Source organism: Vanessa cardui, chromosome 25 (genome assembly GCF_905220365.1).
Source record: "Vanessa cardui chromosome 25, ilVanCard2.1, whole genome shotgun sequence".
In the NCBI taxonomy this organism is placed as follows: domain Eukaryota; kingdom Metazoa; phylum Arthropoda; class Insecta; order Lepidoptera; family Nymphalidae; genus Vanessa; species Vanessa cardui.
In genome coordinates this window covers 550,782-570,557 of record NC_061147.1, presented here as the reverse complement: position 1 = coordinate 570,557, position 19,776 = coordinate 550,782, and the positions used below count along the sequence as shown (strand labels likewise).

At 32.9% G+C, this 19,776-nt stretch overlaps 2 protein-coding genes across 5 annotated transcripts in view; one reads left to right on the top strand and one right to left on the bottom strand.

Annotated features, from left to right (window-relative positions):
• LOC124540429 (facilitated trehalose transporter Tret1-2 homolog) overlaps nucleotides 1-10,398 on the top strand; it is a 64,112-nt gene extending 53,714 nt beyond the window's left edge. For all 3 annotated transcript variants that reach the window (XM_047117983.1, XM_047117982.1, XM_047117980.1), the window contains exons 2-4: nucleotides 5,726-6,046; nucleotides 6,921-7,056; nucleotides 9,051-10,398. In XM_047117983.1, the coding sequence (XP_046973939.1) occupies nucleotides 5,732-6,046; nucleotides 6,921-7,056; nucleotides 9,051-10,267 (1,668 nt within the window). In that variant the 5' untranslated portion in view covers nucleotides 5,726-5,731 and the 3' untranslated portion in view covers nucleotides 10,268-10,398. The remainder of the gene's footprint in view (nucleotides 1-5,725; nucleotides 6,047-6,920; nucleotides 7,057-9,050) is intronic.
• A 1,562-nt stretch (nucleotides 10,399-11,960) lies between these two features.
• On the bottom strand, nucleotides 11,961-18,325 carry LOC124540585. Of its 2 annotated transcripts, none has more exons than XM_047118271.1 (5): nucleotides 18,188-18,325; nucleotides 14,126-14,425; nucleotides 13,607-13,769; nucleotides 12,950-13,187; nucleotides 11,961-12,189 (listed from the first exon to the last, which is right to left on the bottom strand). In XM_047118271.1, the coding sequence occupies exons 1-5, from the start codon at nucleotides 18,272-18,274 to the stop codon at nucleotides 12,057-12,059; spliced, it is 921 nt and encodes a 306-aa protein (XP_046974227.1). In that variant the 5' UTR covers nucleotides 18,275-18,325; the 3' UTR covers nucleotides 11,961-12,056. The 2 variants fall into 2 exon arrangements, with proteins under 2 accessions (XP_046974227.1, XP_046974228.1); XM_047118272.1 differs by having other exon boundaries at nucleotides 11,961-12,174.
• Nucleotides 18,326-19,776: the final 1,451 nt, after the last annotated feature.

The following is a 19,776-nucleotide window of genomic DNA, read 5'->3' as shown; positions in this document are numbered from 1 at the left end:
CAGACATTACAGATATATAATATAAGTATATATATAAATGCTAATATATAACACATTGATATATACGAATACATTGCTCTCAACTAGGACACGCCACCCTCGCAATAAATGTGCACTTGAATTATTTATACTTGATTTAATACAATGAGCAATTATTATCTCGTGCCGCTGCTTGTAATTGTTTCAAGGAGACTCAGTAACTCGGTTACAATCACGGACTTAGCTAAAAAACTAAAACTAAAACTATCATTAATACCTATCACTTCTTGTAATCGCTTTGATAAACAACAAAAAATGAATAAATTGATCTCTCATTCTAATATTAATTATAGAATTGTTTGAAGGTATTTGAATATAATTTTTGATTATACTACTAAATTGAGATGTATATTCATAGTAATATTATTTAGTATTCTAGTTTTGCGTTTTCAATTTCGACGGCTAGTTGGTAAACTATTCAATGCAATTTCATGTAGCTGAAAGCTTGTTTTTAAAATGGTAGAAACGAGTAAGTACTCAGTTTCTTAACGGTTCTTCTCGGTAGACTCCACATTCTGATGGTAGTTTTACTGTATAAAATATCATATCTAGAGTGTTTGTAAAAGCTTACTTGATACTATATTTTGATTAAAACGCCTCAATCGTCGCTTAAGTTTGCGTTTTAATTGAAATCTCCGGTCTCCATCATCACATCATGATCAAATACAGAACTAGAGTAACAAAATATGTTCTGTTTTTATCAAACATACAAATATACAAACAGTGGACAGTTCTACATATAGATATACATATATATGAAAATGAGACTCTTGCCGTGAGTCTCAGCAGCGCATCGGTATTTGATAGCGAAGTGAAAGTACGGGTTCGGTTCTGCCCCCTGGGGCTGATGTCGTGACGGCTCAAGGTTAAGCATTTAAGTGGCCAAGTCAGACGCGGGAGAGAAAATAAAGTCTTGTATTTTTTTTTTTATAAAACAAGAAGACACATAAGTGGTACCTACATATATGAATTTGTACTGTTAAAACTAAAAGCCATTAGTTCACAGCGCTTTCAACTCGATAAAAAACAAAATCTCGTGAAATCTTTAAAGCGTTATACTAACTGTAATAAATAATAAATAAACTAGCCAATTTGGAATGCTAAAATTGAGTATCTAAGAGGTTAACTCTTCGAGAATATTATTTTTCTAATCTACTTAAAATTGTGCACAATAGAACATTTTATTCGAGTATTTTGAGACACACGTTCCTTAAAGAAAATTTATAAATAAAGTAACCACACTTTTTTTTAAGTATTTCTGGCACAATGTTTAAAGGTATAAACATTTACCCGCAAAAGAATTACTTATATAAAATGAGTAATATAGCTTCATCATCTCATTCACCAAACCATTTACATTGCGGCGACTCACATGACGACCAGTGCTCGATTAGTGGTTCGGAGCTCGATTCCCGGTCAATGTATAAAAAGTTCATTAGTTTTCTATGTTGTCATGGGTCTGGGTATTTGCGGTGCCCTCGTTACTTCTGATTTTCCAAAACACAAGTTCTTTAGGTACTTTCATTGGGATCAGAGTAATGTATGCTATATTTATATTGTGCCATAGCACAGCTGATAAGGCTACACGAACGTAAAGCCTTGCCAATCGGATCGTAGTCTATCTAGATCTTAACTTATCTAAGATATATTAGTGTTAATAAGAATAAGGCACCCTGTCAGTTAACTTTCAAAGTTGATATTATCTTCAGGGACAAAACGCCCTAAGTCGTGCTGCAAACGCGGGATCAAAGCGATATCCACAGTCATTAATTACATACAATTACACAAGACTCAATACTTGTACAATGTTGGCGAACGAATTGAATGTAGGCGTTGTATAATCACAAGATATTAAGTAGTGATTAAAGAACCCTAATACAAAATTAAAAAACCTAATACCAAACACTTTTTTATAAACTCTATTCCAAATTTTGTTTTTGCATAGCTTGGCGGACGAGCATATGGGCCACCTGATGGTTAGTGGTCACCATCACCCATAGACAATAACGCTGTTAGAAATATTAACTACTCGTTACATCTTCAATGCGCCACCAACCTTGGGAATTAATGCTTTGTCCCTTGTGCCTGTAGTTACACTAGCTCACTCACCCTTCAAACCGGAACATAACAATACTGAGTACTGTTATTTTTGGCGGTAGAAAGATGAGTGGGTGGTACCTACCCAAACGGGCTTGCACAAAGCCCTACCACCAAGTAAACTGTAAGAGAAGAAAAACCAAATAAATTTTGGTTTGGTTGATTGGTCGAGAGCTTGATTAATCTATGATGTTCACTGTAGATTAGCGAAAATAAATCGTTAAGTTTAATAGTGTTGTATTATAAATAAAGATATATTAATCGTAAACTTAGTACACAATATAGATGATTTATTAGCAAATCGCATGAAACGTAAATTTACGTTTTGCTTATCTTTATTCCTACTCCTTTGTTTTATACTATGTAATTATAATGATGATGAATTTATTATCTATTTTATTTAAAAGTTGTATTCATCGGCATTCAAATCGTATTTTTTTTGGAATCCATAATGACAACTATTGTTATATTATTCAAAATCTCGATCAATGATTTCGTGTGAACTCAATATTTTTTAATCCTCCTGTGAATGGAATAGAATAAATTTTCAAAAGTTTTAAGGTTTCAAAAGTTATATATTTTGTATTTATAATACTAGATGAACCAGCTGCTTTACTCACTCCACGAAATATATAGGTATATACATACTATACCCACAGTACATAAAACATCTCCTATTTTACTCCCTTTCTTTACATAAAACTCAAACTATCCATACCAAATTACATTTGAATCGATCCTGGCTTAAGCAAGAAAAGTTAACAGACAATGTAACTTTCGCGATTTTAATATGAGTATAGATTATTGGTTAAAGATATTGATAATTTATTTACTTGCTTAATTTGCATACAATGTAACTGTAGGTCAGGTTACATTTATCGTTTTGCGAAGTAAATTTAACATTTTAATTTGTTATGTCAAATGAAACATTGTCTATTTGTCAATTTCAAACATTTTTTATATGGCAACTAATAAACAATATAAATAATTAATCTATTTTACGGATATCCGAAATAACACTACCATATGTACATATATAATATGTACAATGTACATAAGCAATTTAAATTATTTTTACATTCAATAACGAGTTGGCCCAGTAATTATTGCTGTGAAAATGTCGGGAGAAAACCAAAATGATATTGCATTTCTATATTGTCATTGCCAGAAGGAAAAATAAGTGCACATTCAGCCTTATATTTGAACAAAACAGATTGATAGACGAGACATTAGCGAAATAATCTGTGGCCTCTCCGCCCAAATAAAAGCCACAAAAAATAACATTTAGTAAAATTGGAGTGTCAGTTTATAATACTAAAATAACCTACTTTTTACTAAATCCAAATTTATGTATACACTGTACATATACAAAAATAGCATTTTTTACAATTTCTGTCTGATTGTTTCGTCCAGCTGATCTCTGGAACTGGTATTTTGACGAGAATCTCACTGGTAGACAGCTCATGTGATAAGGATTAACTTATGCTACAACAACAAAATTGTTAAATACAATCGCGCACGCGAAGACACGGGCACTGTTCCGTAATACAGAGCAAGGCAAGCGAATTACTTATCTTATACTTTTACTTTACTTTATACTTAAGGAGTAATCCTTTGACAGGAAACAATGAATTCTTAAATTATATTCCGATCCAGAGTTCAACGAATGAAGACGTGTATCAGACATAAATCATTCAACGAAAATACAAACTCAATTTACCGTTGCGCCTCGTCAAACGTCAGATGCAGAATTATTCTCAAGTGATTGAATAAATAGATTAACAATTATTGATTGCGTCGATAAAACATAAAAAGTCAACGTCAATCACTGGCTTGATTGATTCGAATTTCAAAATCATCATAGTCGAGTAGATTTTTTGTTGCCAGAAAATATATTTCTAATAATTCAAATTATTAGAAATATATTTTTCGATCTGTCAACTTTTTATTGGCTTTTCTTTTGTTTTAAATTTTAAATGGAGCCTTTCGAAAACTGTTAATTTCTTGTCTGATAATCATTTAATTTTTCGGGCTCGCCCTGAATTGGTTACAACAGCCAAAATTTCAGTATATTATACTACTTCTACAAAATGAATTAATTAGAGTCGTTTCATTCATTTTGTAGAAAAAACCATTCCACGCGGTCAAGATTTATACAGTAACTAGTTTTAGTTCATATTTGCATATATATTTAAGAATTTATGCCAGTAATACGTTATAATACATCATAATTATGTAGTAATACGTTTTGCGTAATTAAAACATCTAGTTATCCCTTTTACTTATTGTTTTTATCAAGCTATCCGTTTTTCTTGTAACGAAATTTAAAATTAACGGTCCCCGGCGCGGCACACTTTTTTCTGTTGTTTAGTATGGGTACATATCTGTTTATTAGAATATCATTGATGTAAAGCATATTATATTGACAATGTAATTCCAATCGATAAATATACGATTGAACCTTGAACTTGCGTCGTTCGTTAACGATTTATTCGGTTTCTACGGAAACGCAGAGCGTTGTGAAAGTGTTACGAAACGAAGGTGAACTACTTCTAATTAATGCGTTATTACGTGCTAATACCGCCGCGCCGTATTGATTCTAGTGCATATTATTATAGCCGCATATTATATATTATATAAATATAACTTTAAGGATTTTTTATTGAATTGTTTAAATTTGCCTATTAACTATTTAAATCGTAAATCTGTATTTTTCATAGATATCTAAGTTATTTTTATAATTAATGTTTGTTTGAACGCAGAAAACGAAGGTACTGAACGGATTTTCATACGGTATTCAGCAATAGCGCATGAGTAAAAATGAGTAATTCATTATAAGTGTATCATTTATTGATACATAAATATTTTATATAGAGTCTTAGTCTACACAGGCGAACGTTTGACTTTGAAGCGATACTGTGGCGGCCGCTGAAAAGACGGATAGGGTATCGCTTGTTTTTAGTGGGTATTCAGGGCACCAACGAGTCCCACCTAAACACTCTTCCCCCCACTACACGTGGGGGAAAGGAGTAGCGCGTTTATCTAGGCTGGTAGTTAGTATACAATAACAACGTCGAATAAATCAAATAAATACTACTCCTGACGTACTCCGGCCGGTTACATACAAGTTAATGTTTCAGCTCCGCCCCTGTAGGTCATATTGTGTATAACCTCGATAATAATAGACTATCCGAAGCAAAAATAGTCACGAACAATACGACGGCTAGATCCTGAGATAAGCTGAGATAAAGTACAAAGGCATAAACAAACTCTTCTACTTTTATAATATTCCTATCTGCCGCGGTATTACTAATATGCCGTTAACTAACATATGATTGATTTACACTTTTCATGGCATATTAATACTAAAAAGATTCTCTATCGAAATAAATACGGTTTTTTGATATCTTGATTCGTTTTACCAATAATTTCATGGTCTTATCATTATTACAGGTACAAGTTACTTTTTATAGCGTTTTTTGCACAAATGTAGCTTATAGATATACAACAACAGATATGCACGAGAGCATATCGCATTAACAATTTCAGAGTGTATTGAGATAAAGAAACGAATGTTCTTTCATTACAGATAAGCATGGGGGAAGACAGGAATGAAAATGAAGCAGACGTGATAGTCGATGACAAAGAAACAAATCCAAGAACAGAGGAACCGCCAGAAACACCAGAACCAGATCCAGAAGATAATATGCAAAAGCAAATGAACGCAGCAGTTAACAAAGAAGTAGCAATGAAGTACGCTGATAACGCAATACGGCAACGTGAAAACGAAAAGACATACATACAAAACATTAAGAACTCCAATTCGGGACTTAGCTTAGGTGATTTGAAGGAAGATGCATTACTAGCCGATTCGAAGACCGTCGCAAGATTCTCACCAGCATGGAATCAGGTATTGTATTTATAAAATCAAAGATACTAATTTTAAAGTAAAGTTGTAAATAAAAACCTAAATCATACAGACACATTACTATGCACATATGTGTATGAGCAACAGATGTGTACTATTCCTTCATTGTCATAATTCCAGGGGACGGCAAAAACATGACCGAAAAAAATTAACAGACGGCGTTATGGGCATTCCGAGGCTCGACCCCGGGATGCTACTCAGAATATCTTGATAGATAAACCCCAATAGCATTATTACCACAGCTTATAATGTCTCGAAGTTACATGCAAACGATACTTAAAATTTTCTAGAAACAGATACATCATATTGATTTTTATTTTCCTACATAAATGGATACCATTCATCTTTAACACGTTGGCTGATGCATCATTTTTTATTTTTCATTCCTGATCCTGGTCATACGAGGTCTTAAGCACTCTGTGTGCTTAAGACCTCGTATGACCGCATCGTATGTAAACTATCATAATACCGGTACAGGGCTTACTAGACCTCGTCACTAAGAAACTATAACTTTGATATTGATCGAATCTAAAAAAAATTTTTTATTTTTATTTTTATATTTGCAAATATAATTCCTAATAAACCTTTATTGATAGCGAGTAATCGCTGAATACATAATACTATCAAGAATTAAATTATGCTTCTTCTGTCGTGACCCGCCGCTGATATCTGCGCTGGAGTCTTTATTATCATCATGTCAGTAACATAAGTTATTTCTTTATAAATGAAACTTAGGTTTAAATTTACAAGTTTTAACACACACACAGACACACATCCAACACATCATAATCATCACAACACAAAAAATAAATAACCGATAAATATCTCCGTTAAAACTTTGCTTCTATCATTCCAGACCCTGGCGTCCACGGCGGCGATTCTCATGACCTTCACAGCTGGCCTTACGTCTGGGTACTCAGCTATCCTACTGCCTCAGCTCAAGGAATCAGGCAGCTCCATACCTTGTGATGAAAGCACTGCTTCATGGATCGGTAAGCCTATCCTTATGTCGGAACTTTGAGCTTTTGGCCGCAGTGTATGTTTGGAGAACTTTGCTCTGACATGGAATATACATCTCGTCTCGACCCCTGATAACCTCACTTGCTCCGTATCCTGATCTAACCTAAGAAAGTCCTAAGATAAGTCGCGTTTCCCCACTAAACGAAACTCTTAAGACGTTTTTGTTTTTCTAAATCCATGCCCGGCTGCATATCCTTCTCCTCAAAAAGGAGAGGAGGCCTCTGTCCAGCAGTGGAATCACGCTGTTATTATTATTTATTTTATCAGAAAACCGCTTCAAACCAGTAACGTTGTCAAGGCAACTGTAACAGAAAATTTTAAAAAACAAAAACATCAGCATTGACATACATACTTCTTACATATTTCTTAAATGTATGTTACATTTTAGAAATAAACATCAAATTAAATTAATAGTTAATTAGTAAAAAACGGCTGAGATAACCCAGTTGATTAAACTTTAGATCTAAACTGGAGGTCGCTTATCAGACTAGGACAAGTACTAGCGTGTTCAAATACTTCATTTATATTTAGTCGTCAAGTTGTAGGAGTTAGGAATAAAGCCTATGTTTTCTGTGGAGTTCTTGCTTTGTACCATGGTTTATCAGATTCAGTGATTTGGTTATAAATGAGCAACAGATATTTGAACAAACAGAGTTACTTTCCACCTATAGTCTTAGTAGAAAATATAGGTGTAGAACGAAAATATACATACTCTTAAAATTGCACTACAATAAGATACAATATTCTATAAGCTTTTTTACTGTCTTCGCCCAACAGTAGCTTAGGAGCTATCCACTGACTTTTTGTTAAAATATTTCTTATATTTATAGAAATCCTAAGGTTTTCCAATATGTATGTATGTACAACGGACAAATGGTTTTGACCCTTATGATACAATCCATTTTTCAACGTCAGGATCTAGTTTTACAAATATATTGTTATCATAATTATTTTGAAAATAAAAGCGCAACCAATGTTTTATGACAAATATAAATTTCTATTCCATTATACCCATAACATATAATCTATGAATCGTAGCATAAGTATTACGATCATAAGAATGTTGTCTTTTCAACTTATAATAGATCGACATTCTTTAACAGACCAGTAACTTGATACGGATTCATAGGTCGTGAATCCCAAGAGAATGTTCAGTTTAGTTCGAAAGTATGGCGTGAATTATTTTAGTGTGGAAGCTAGCACGAACAAGTAATTTACAAATGCTATAAAATATTTTGGCATCGTTCTGTAATGTGTGCTATTTATAAATGTAATCCGGATTATAATTTTCTCATTCGGCGATAATGTAATTGTCGACGTTCATTGTAACCTTAATGTGTCAAATATTTAAACAACTCTCATTTATTGCGTATTTTTATCTTTAGTAGTTCGTTTGAATATATTTACTCAATAATTATTCACATAGAAAACTTAAGTAAATGACTGTATTGTAATAGTTTTTTAGAGAGCAGCTGTGCTAATCATGAGTAAATCGAACGCTGGCAAGAATGCCAGCAACATTTCCCCGTTGAATCATAATTTTGATACTAAGGCGATAATGAATTAATTCTCCAGTCACCAGTGGAAGAAAAAAAATACAGTCCGTGTACCCATATGTTTTAAAAAGCATCTCGTATTCTTACTAATATTTGATTAAGATTATTATTAATATAATAAAAGAGAGAAAATTTTCAATAGTTTATTTCGGGATTTTTTTATGTCATATAGATAGGCCACATTGCCATATTGCTCATAACAATGAGCCACAATGTTAATTTGTCACCATGACCCACCTATACAAAATGATACTTTATGAAATCACCCTAAGGTACTGTCGCTTGTGTCCTGGCGAAACTGTCCTGTGTACCAACAATTTGAATTATTGTTATATGGGCTTCCACTAAGCAAAAGAAATAGAGAAGATCTGCGAAATAATATAATAAGATAATATTCATTTATGTTTCAGCGGCAATGGCAGCACTACCAATGGCCCCTGGCTGTCTGATCTGCGGTTGGCTCATGGAGAAATTCGGCAGACGTAATGCCCACTACATGGTCTGCGCCCCGTTCCTTCTCGGCTGGATCCTAATCGCCTGTGCTAATAATCTTGCCCTCATCCTCCTCGGAAGATTCTTCACTGGAATGTGCGTTGGCCTGATTGGACCTCTCGGCCCTGTTTTCATCAGTGAGACATGCAGTCCCCAATTAAGAGGAATATTTCTTGCAGCCATATCTTTAGCCATCGCTGTAGGTATTTTAGTATCTCACCTAATCGGTACATGGGTGCATTGGCAATGGACTGCAATTATTTGCTGTATTTTTCCAATTCTATCAGTTATTCTGCTAAGTGTAATCCCAGAAAGTCCGACGTGGTTAATATCAAAGGGTCAGATAGAAGATGGAGTGAAAGCTTTTAGCTGGTTGAGAGGATACGGCGATGAAGCCAGGGCTGAATTGAAGGCAATTATAGATAAACGTAAAGCCGCTGATTTAGAACCAACGCCAACACTAAGAGAGAAGATAAACAGTCTCAAGTCACCGGAACTCATGAAGCCGCTTTTCATAATGATAGTTTTCTTCGTAACCTGCCAATTTTCAGGTGTTAATGCTGTAGCATTTTATTCAATAGAGATAATCGAAAAAGCTGTTGGAAAAGGAATTGACCATTACGTAGCCATGTTGGCGATAGATTCTTTAAGAACTGTTATGTCAGTTGTGGCCTGTGTCACGTGTAAGAAATATGGCAGAAGACCTTTGTGTTTAATCAGCGGTCTTTTTACTGCTATATCAATGGTCGGCTTGTCGATGTTCCTCTACTGGACAGATGGTAAACCAACGAATCTAACGTGGATCCCGCTGTCATGTCTGATGGGTTACATATGTGCCATATCCATAGGACTCGTACCTTTACCCTGGATGATGTGTGGAGAAGTTTTCCCGACTAGAGTAAGAGGTCTGGGATCAGGAATTAGTTCTGCGACAACCTTCGTTTCGTTCTTTATTGTTGTTAAAACTGCTCCAGGAATGATGTCCGATTTAGGAGAGGTGCTCACTTTCCTATTTTACGGTATTGTAGCACTTGTTGGTACTGGTATCCTATACTTTATTTTGCCAGAAACGAAAGGAAAAAGCTTGCAAGAAATCGAAGATAAATTTAAGAGTGGAAAGATAAGCATAGCCTAATTTAATATATGTTTAAGTGTATAAGTTTAAGAAATTCCATGGAAATTTACTCGCTCAAAGCGCTAATTATGTACTGTCTGTGATATTGTAGTTTTTAAAAAATTAATAAATATACATATGTTATATTATCATCGTGATTTTTATTCCAATGCCTATATTATTGAAAAAGTTGTTATTTACAAAGATTATGGATTTTTGCCTAGTTGTTGACCTGATTATATTTAGTTATTTGTCTATACTAGTAAATTTATTAGAACGAAGTATTTCCCTTCCCTGTGATGTAATTAATCTACTATATGAACAGAAAATTATGATTTGTTTTAATAATATATATATATCAAACTTGACCATAGAACTGACTATTAAGAAATCCAATCATAACTCCACCCCAAAATGACATAAAAATAAAATTCCCTATTTATTAAAATTGTATTATTTTTCATATAAATTAGAAAACAACATTCTTAGTGAAACAGAGGATTTAATCACTTGTGGGATCCTTGTAGGTATATTAGGTTTAAGTATGCATCCCAATCTTGAAGTTTAAAATTACTAATTTTTGCTCATTGATCAATTTCAACTTTTTCATAATTAAAAATGATATAACATTTTATTTTCTAATCATTATTGATCAACAAAAAAACGGGAAACCAGTTGATGAAGAGGAAAATAGTGGGTGAACTTCTTCTTAAGGATAATAGAATGGATAGAATCCTGCATTATTCATTGTAGAGCATGTTGTGTGTGGTGTGCTGTGTTATAGAGAGATTCTCGGATTCGCTTATTAATACTTTATTTAGGCTATATTACAAAATATATTTTTTATAACTTAGCTATTGAACTGTTTCTGTTTCTAAATTTTATTTTAAATTTGTATTAAGTATGTCTGTTTATTAAGTAAGTAAGTATTTTTTCATTTGTTATTATTTTTAGTTAATTTTGTGATAATTTTAAAGAGCGACCTTTAGTACGAATTCGTCCATGTTCGAATACGAATGTCATAATATAAGAAAATATTGAAATAAATTCGTTTTCCGTCTCGCATTTTTAAATTTTGACCGATAATTATTATTTAAATATTGACAAATATCCAGTTTTTATTCGTTTTAATACTAAATTTAATAAAAAAAAAGAAAAAAATAGATTTTAATTGAAACTTTTTTTTGAATAAATTTTTGGAGTTGCATTTTTGACAAATTTAAAAAAAAACTAAAAACCTGATAACTCAAAAATGGTTCACTTTTGAATCATGCATATGGGGGTTAAAATTATGGCAAATAGTCACCCCTATCACCTCCTAACGGATATACGTCGAATTACCAATAACCCTGTATATTTTCTAATAAATTAAGTTTAAACATGGAATAAAACAACCTTTTTTAAATTTTATCGTTATATTTAATGAAGATTATTTGTAACAAAAATGTAACATTAATAAAATGAAAATGGTCCCTAGATTATTAGTTATATTAAATATCAATATTTAAATGCAAATCGGTACATAAATAATTAAATATAATAAAGATCTTATTAATAAAACACTTATGGCACATCAAAATTTACCAGTTATACATTAATGATAATTAATTTATACTTATTAATAACAATGATATAAATAAATAGTAGTTATTCATCGGTTACTTAATTAAAATAATTGTTTAATTAAATATTATTTCGACATATTTTTTTTTTCACAAAGACATTATTGTAATTAGCCACACATGACTGAAAATCAATTCTAAAAAAATTGGTAGCAGTTGACAAATTTTCTCATTATCAATATTTAGTTTCACTTAGAACGTGGCTTAACAAGTCTAGACGCTGGTGGAGCAAATTTGGCAAAACCCTGCTGGTCGAAGACTGGTAGCAGGTCTCTCACCCGAGCCGACATGGTGCCACCCGTCACCCTGGAAGCATATGCTCTGTGAACAGAGAAATTAGTGGATTGTTAGGGTGCTGCTCTATGACTACATTGTTGCATTGTGATTGCTGGCTAAAGTAACTATTTGCTAACTAGAAGAAGTTGCTAGAACCTTACTATTATAACTAATATCGCTATATAATACGTGAATATCAAGAAGATATTGAAAAGTGTCAAACATGTGAAGAATTTGCTGATAGTGCTTTTCTAAGTGTGTTAGTCAGGTAAACATTGGTGGTACATTAATTTGATGATGTTATTAGAGACGGCAAGTGATTAAATAAATTGAATCTAAACCCAGACACGCCATATGTGGAGTAGAATGCTAAGCACCGATTTTGTCTGATATTAAAACACAATTCTATTGATAATTAAAACTTAATAAATTGATTTAATAAAAGTGTGCTTTTCTTTTTTTATGGAATAGGTTGGCGAATGAGCATATGGGCCACCTGATAGTAAGCGGTCACCACCATCCATAGATAATGACGCTATAAGAAATATTAACTATTCCTTACATCGTCAAAGCGCCACCAACCTTGAGAACTAAGATGCTATGACCCTTGTGCCTGTAGTTACACTGGCTCACTCACCCTTCAAACCGGAATACAACAATACTGAGTACTTTTATTTGGCGGTAGAATAACTACCTTCTTTTCTTGCAATCTTAGTTTATGAAACTGATACGTCTCTGAAGTTAATATTTAAATATATTGATGAAAATATTTTCTTGTATTTACTAGAAGGAAGAGTCATTTCACCTGCTAGGTTTGATCAGCTTAGCAGCTTGAGCAGGTGTCGCCAATTCTGTCGGGAAGTACGTAGCGCCATAGAAGTCTAGACCATTTTGCAGCAAAATGTTGGCTTCCTCAATGTTGGCCAAGGTCACACGCATCACGCTGGAAGCCTCCTTAGGCACCATGCTGCTGACCAGCTCACCATCGATGCTGGTAATCGCACGAGGTGGCGTTTTTTCTAAAGGTTTCGGAGTAGAAGTACCTAAAATACATTGAATGTGTTTATTGTCGCCAGAATTATAGAGTTAATGCTATTCTATGAAATATTTAATAGTCAGGCTGCCTTTAGAATGAGTCCTTTCAATTTAAGACTTGTTTGATACTCGTGGATCTTATAAATCATCAAAATGGTATCGGTGTACTTACATAAACGTCCACAAAGATATAATCTTTCTTTCACTAGATGGCGCTGTGAGTAATTTAAATCGCGTTATCGTGTAGTAGATGTAAGAATGTAAAATTATAATTTAATAAGAAATATTAAAGTAACTCTATTATCATTCAATAACTTAGAGGAGTATTAGCATATAGTTGGATTTGCTGGCCCGAGTATATGATAATCTATCAAAATTTATTCGGAGAGCTCAAATTTAACTCATAACCGATCATTTTATTATGTACCAGTATTTCCATCACGGGGTGATCCGGTGAAATGCAACCGGACAACCTCTACCACTGAGGTGTATTTGTAGAGGGCGTGACGTACGTCCTCTTCAGGCACTTCATCGGGGATGTCGTAGACGTAGATCGTGAACGTCTTCTGAGGTCGGCATGGTATGGCAATCTGGAAATTATACAATATTATTTATACCCATTGTATAATTTGTAAAGTAACTCTTTGAATTATTTATTTCACTAAAATAGTCTACATACTTTGAAGGCTTAAATCTAAGAAAATCAGCAAACTGCCAAACGTTATCAAATTAAAAAGCAAAATAGGATTATTCCATGAAAGATTGTCAAGAGTTATTCAAAATTATAATTTTCATTTAAACTAGTACAAAATATTTAGCTGCTGATCTGAGAATAACGCCATAAAAGATAACTTACCCAGAAATAAAAAAGAACTTCAAATTAGAAAAAGCAGTAGAAGAAGCAGCCAAGCATAGATGAAGGGCAGATGAAATCACTTCATCTTACCTTTCTATAAAATCTGGATCCAGTTACTTTATGGAAACCTTTCTTGAAAACCATTTGATAGTCATCGACGCTTGAAAACTTGAACAGGATGCCGGTAGCTGTCTTCGTGAGAGAGAAGCAACCTTTGAACTCCATTTTCTCGCAGATGGCTGAAGCTTTCTCCATGCTGAGGCCATGGGAGGGGGTAAGGAGGAAGGCCCCCTTGGTGAGGAAGTGCTCGGAGTCCGAGATGTCGGACTCGCTGTCTCCGCCCTTCATCAAGGTATGGATCTGCTCCTTCCACATGTAAGGGTCTGACATCTAGGGGAGTTAATGACTTGTGAGAATTTCAAGAAGATGCTACGCCGTAAGATTTGGACAAAGTACTTCCAATATACCACAATTATACATGTATACATATAAAAATACTGATTAATCTAGAAATCTCAGAAACTATGACACATTTGAAATTTGGCAGGTAGGTTCCTTTTAGGGTCCAAACATTCGCAAAGAACAGATTTTACGTAACTCCACACCTAAGTTGGTAAATGGGGGTTGGAAATTTGTAATTTATAAATTTGGCACGGTTGAAGCCGCAGTTTCAACTAGTGTATTATAAATTAACTCTGTTTGTTTATTAATTTGATGTAGTAGTGAAACAACGAATAGAAAACATCATTGGATACTAAATAAAAATATGTAAAGATTATTAAGACTATGAGGAAGATAACGAAATGAAATCAATCGATTATTCGAAAGTACGTTGCTAGAAAACAATGGCTGATAAATATTCGAAGACAGTAATGACCGGGAATCGACGCGGGTCACCGGCTCCACGACTGAAGCATCTTCCCGATTATAATTATAGCATTGTTTCAGCTTCCGTTAAAAGTATTTTGATCGAGGGACTATGTTATTGTCAAACTATGATTATTTTTTTAAACATAATTCCTATACATGTAGGTTTATAATGTTGATGACCATTCCTTGACCAAACAAGTGTTATAATGTCGAAAAGTGAAAGAAAGAAGATTATTAAAATCTGGATATTAATAATTATTTGTATATAGCTGTATACGAAACAATAAAGTTTTTAGAAATTAAATTCCTGTTTATCTGTATACCAATAACTCAAAATATCATGAATGAAAATTATTTAGTAGATTAGCTCAACATAAATTAAAATACTATCCATTGTTTTTGAGACTTTCCTAATTTCATTCAAACTGTAGTCCACTTAATAGCAAATATCGTGGAATTTAAAAAATGACCATTTATTAAAACACTTTGCAAACATAGGCTTACTTTCTTTTCACTCATATCTCTAGTATTTGGAATGCAAATTGATGTAGCCTAAAAGATCAGACGCACGAACTTTAACAAATAAGCATTAATTCACAATAACCGGTGTTAGGTTCTTTCTTGTATCCAACTAGTTTGTAATTCAACTGTATAGCAGATACATGACAGTATACTTAACATGTTTTCTTAGTGTTCCCTTTGCTAACCCAACCTAACCTATCTTCAGCAGGACCAAGTCCCTCCCAGAATCCGTCTGTATTTTTACAGTGATCAAATAATAAACAAATAATTAAGAAGACATTGTCTGATCTAGTTTTTTATTTGATTCGCAAATACAGACAACGTTCCACGTTACAAACAGTAACCAAAATTACCCGAGCAAGTCAAATGGGTTTATTTAATTGTAATCAGTGGGCGGACAAGACTAATTCGATTGGAATTGACAGCAATTGACATCGTAATCCCACGCCGAGCACCATAACACCATGTTTGGTGTTATTGTGGTCGAAGTAATTTACTTATTAGATCTTTAATTGCTTCTATGGTTAAATTTGATGAGTCCAAGTGGGCAATGTTTTGATCTAGTTGGAAGAATAATTTACAAAATTGTTTTTTAACAGGACTTCTATTATTCTAGTTTTAGATTTAAATGAAATTGTACAAAATATTTTTTAAATAAATAAAAAAATATTGGACAACATCACATACATTACTCTGATCCCAATGTAAGAAGCTAAAGCACTTGTGTTAAGGAAAGTCAGAAGTATCGTTACTTCTGATTTTTTGATTCGGTACCACAAACACCCAGACCCAAGACAACATAGAAAACTAATTAACTTTTTCTACATCGGTTTGGCCGGGATTCAAACCCGGGATCTCAGAGTGGCGTACCCATGAAAACCGATGTACATACTACTCGACCACAGAGGTCGTCAAATTTAAATTGTCATCATTCAATATAAATTACAATCATTTAAAAAAAACACCATTTGTTAATGTTAGGTAACCTGAACTTCTGAGCATCAGACTAAGCGCCTTGTTAATTAATAAAGTGGTCGATTCGACGATCAGGCAAAATTGTGCAATGATTAAAATTTTCATTTTATTTTTTATTATTTAATATCAATAATTATCCGTCCATTAACAGTCATAAATGTTTTAGGTGCGCTTTAAAATATATATGGTGAAAATAGTGCCTAAAACTTGGTACATTTTCTGAATTAAACAGTATAAATTGATGTTAATACTTTACGCATCGTTTATTCGTATGCGTAGAAATTTTGTACAGTTTTTGTCACTTTTCTGAAGGTCTCCCTAGCGCTTTGTAAACAGTTATATCCCTGAGGGTTTGTCTTTGAGATACAACTGTTTACTATAGAATTTAAATTTGATACCATTCGGAAAAATCATTTTCCATAACTAGAAAGATAATTGAATTGAATACAATTCTTCCTCGTCTGTATGTTTATTCGCACTTATTTAAATAATTTCAAAGTGGAAAAAATATGATGAGTCTTGCTCTGTTCCAAAAAATATTGTTGACTTTCATTCATAGTTTCAATAAAAAACAAAAAGTTAATATATAATGAGGCATATGTTAAAATGCATTAGAACCTATAACAAAACTCTGGTTATTGTGATGTTGCGTTTTATAAATCAAAATCATTTTCGACACGACTTTTATTATATTTAATAATAATCAAAAAATTTAAAGTAAAAGTTCGTACATACATATGTATATTACTGTTGATAGTGTACGCACAGACACTGCTTCTGTTATAACTTTAAGAATCCTAAAATCGTTTATTTATTTTTATTATCAATAATTTTGTCACTACATTTATAACGTTTTTTTTTTATATATATATTATAAAATATTGTGTTGTTTCTACATTTACAAACTCTTTTCTAAAGATAATTTATCAATGGTATTTTAATGTTTTACACAGCGTAATGTGGAGTATCCATAATACTTAAACTGTCAATTGAACGTAAACTTCAATTTTCCTGACGAGCTTACCACGTCCACTAAAATTATTACATGTAATTATTATTTAGTAATACGGATAACACTTTTTAATTATTAATATTCAACCTCTTTTCAAATATATCGTATCACGAGACTCTTTAGCTGTTAATCAATATCTGAAGATTTAACAAGATTAAGTTAGTAAAGCTTCAAAGTTAGATACCCGGTTATTCATATGACAAAAGACAAAATGAACATTACCAATTTACATTTGTCCCAGTATCAATATTGAGGGCAATAAGTAGCTGGATACGATTTGTGTGTATTCATTTTTCTTGGTAATATTATATATGTATATAAATATTTTCTTTATTAATTAAAACTTATTAAGTTTAATACCTTAACAAGGATAATAATTGCAAAGGCAAGGAAGGCATATTATTCAGTACAAGATTATGTAAACACTAAAAAAGTATGGAGTTAATGTTTGTTTACTTCCAGGCAGGATAAATTACATACATACATAAATGTAATTAACTAACATGACTGTAGTTTAAAATGTTGAAAAAGAGTAACTATTGAGTTTCTTGCTGGTTCTTCTCGATAGAATCTACTTTCCGAACCGGTGGTAGCGCTTCACTTCACTAAATAGTTGCTTATAAAAGCGTACTTGAATAAAGTATATTTTGATTTTATTTAGAAGATTTTCTTACAAGACAATACAGAGGTAAAGAAAAATTCTACTAATCATTTTCCACGATTAAAATACTAAACTTAAATAAAAATAATACACTAAATAAGAAAATCCATACCGATCCTCTTGGCTTATCAGTCTTCTTCTTAGAGTTCTCAGCTTCCTGCCTGTGTTCTGTGTCGGAGGCGCCTTCAGCTAATGACATCTTGCGACTGACTTGCGCCTGCGCCGGTCCCGGGTATAGCCAGCCACTGCACGCTCGAGCGTGCAACCGCGCCTTTAGAACACCGCGTCCGTGGAGGGGCTACATTGTTTGTTAATTCGTAAATTATATTACTACGATTAAATCCAAAATTGGTATTAAATTGGCAATTCTAGCATACTTCTTAATGTTTATTTTTGTAAAGGCGTACGAATTGTATACTATTTTTTAAAAATATATACATATAAATCACATACTTGTTCCACTTGGAATATTTAAAGTATTTAATTGTAAAGTAACATCACTTAAATATCCCACAGTTGGCAAAGGGTTCTACGCTTTGGAGCTTATTCAATCAATCAATTAATCAAAATAAACTTTATTCAAGTAAACTTTTACAAGCACTTTTGAATCATTTAACAACTATATTGAGTGAAGCTACCAACGGTTCAGGAAATAGATTCTACCAAAAAAAACTAACGAGAAACTCAGTAGTTACTTTTTTACAATATTTAAAAATACAGTCATGTTAGTTAAAAACCACTATAAATGTATGTAAATTATAATGCCTGGAAGTCAACAGGTATTAATCCCATGCTTTTGCTCATCTACAAAATCTTGTATCGAATAATATGCCTTTTTTACCAATGTATTTTTTACAAACGATTTGAATTTACGAGACGGCAAAGTTAAAAATGTCTACGGAATTTTATTATAGAAACGGATATTATAGGAACGAAGAAACGGAACCTTACCCCAAAAAAGAAAAATAAGTAAAATAAAGACAGATTAAATATCTGCAGCTTTACCACAAAGTAATATGCCATATTACTATGAAACACTACTACTATGAAACAAGCGGTATCATTATCAGTTAGTTGTCTAACTTTTCTAATCGTGTATGCTGCGGAGCTGAGTCTTCCTGTTGGAGATGATAAATGGCACTCCACTGAAGTCTTGAATCCAATTCTATTCCTAAGAACACCGTATTATCGGCTACGTCAAGACGGCCACCGTTTAAAGATATATTATAATTTATTCTTTCTAACTTTGGGTAGGGTAAAAACTACACATTTTGTTTTTTTGAGCATTCAAACCCAATTTTTTACTTTATACCAATCGTGTATCTGTGGTAATGCACCGTTATGATACATAGTCAGTTATTTTCCTGTGTTTACCATTTTTAACGTAGATCCAGAAGACTTTATTCTATTTATGAAAACTTGCTGGATTCTTTGACTTAAGTGTGAAGCAATTAGATCAAGAGCCTTACCTTTAACACCGTCATATTTGAGCTTATAAAGAAGGGTCTCGTGTTCTACACAATTAAATGCTTTAGATAAATCACAGAATACTCCAATAGCATTCTGTGATTTTTCCCAAGCATCGTAAATATGTTTGAGAAGCGCAATTCCCGCATCAGTTGTTGATCGACCTCTTGTAAAACCAAATTGCTTACTATGAAAAATGGTATTTGTACCAAATTGGATAAGAAGTTGATTTAA

Coding starts and splice junctions, on each gene's coding strand:
- LOC124540585 (XM_047118271.1), bottom strand. CDS start 18,274: ATGTCATTAGCTGAAGGCGCCTCCGACACAGAACACAGGCAGGAAGCT. Junction 14,426..18,187: donor CTGATAAGCCAAGAGGATCG/GTATGGATTTTC, acceptor TAACTCCCCTAG/ATGTCAGACCCTTACATGTG. Junction 12,190..12,949: donor AAGCTGATCAAACCTAGCAG/GTGAAATGACTC, acceptor CTCTGTTCACAG/AGCATATGCTTCCAGGGTGA.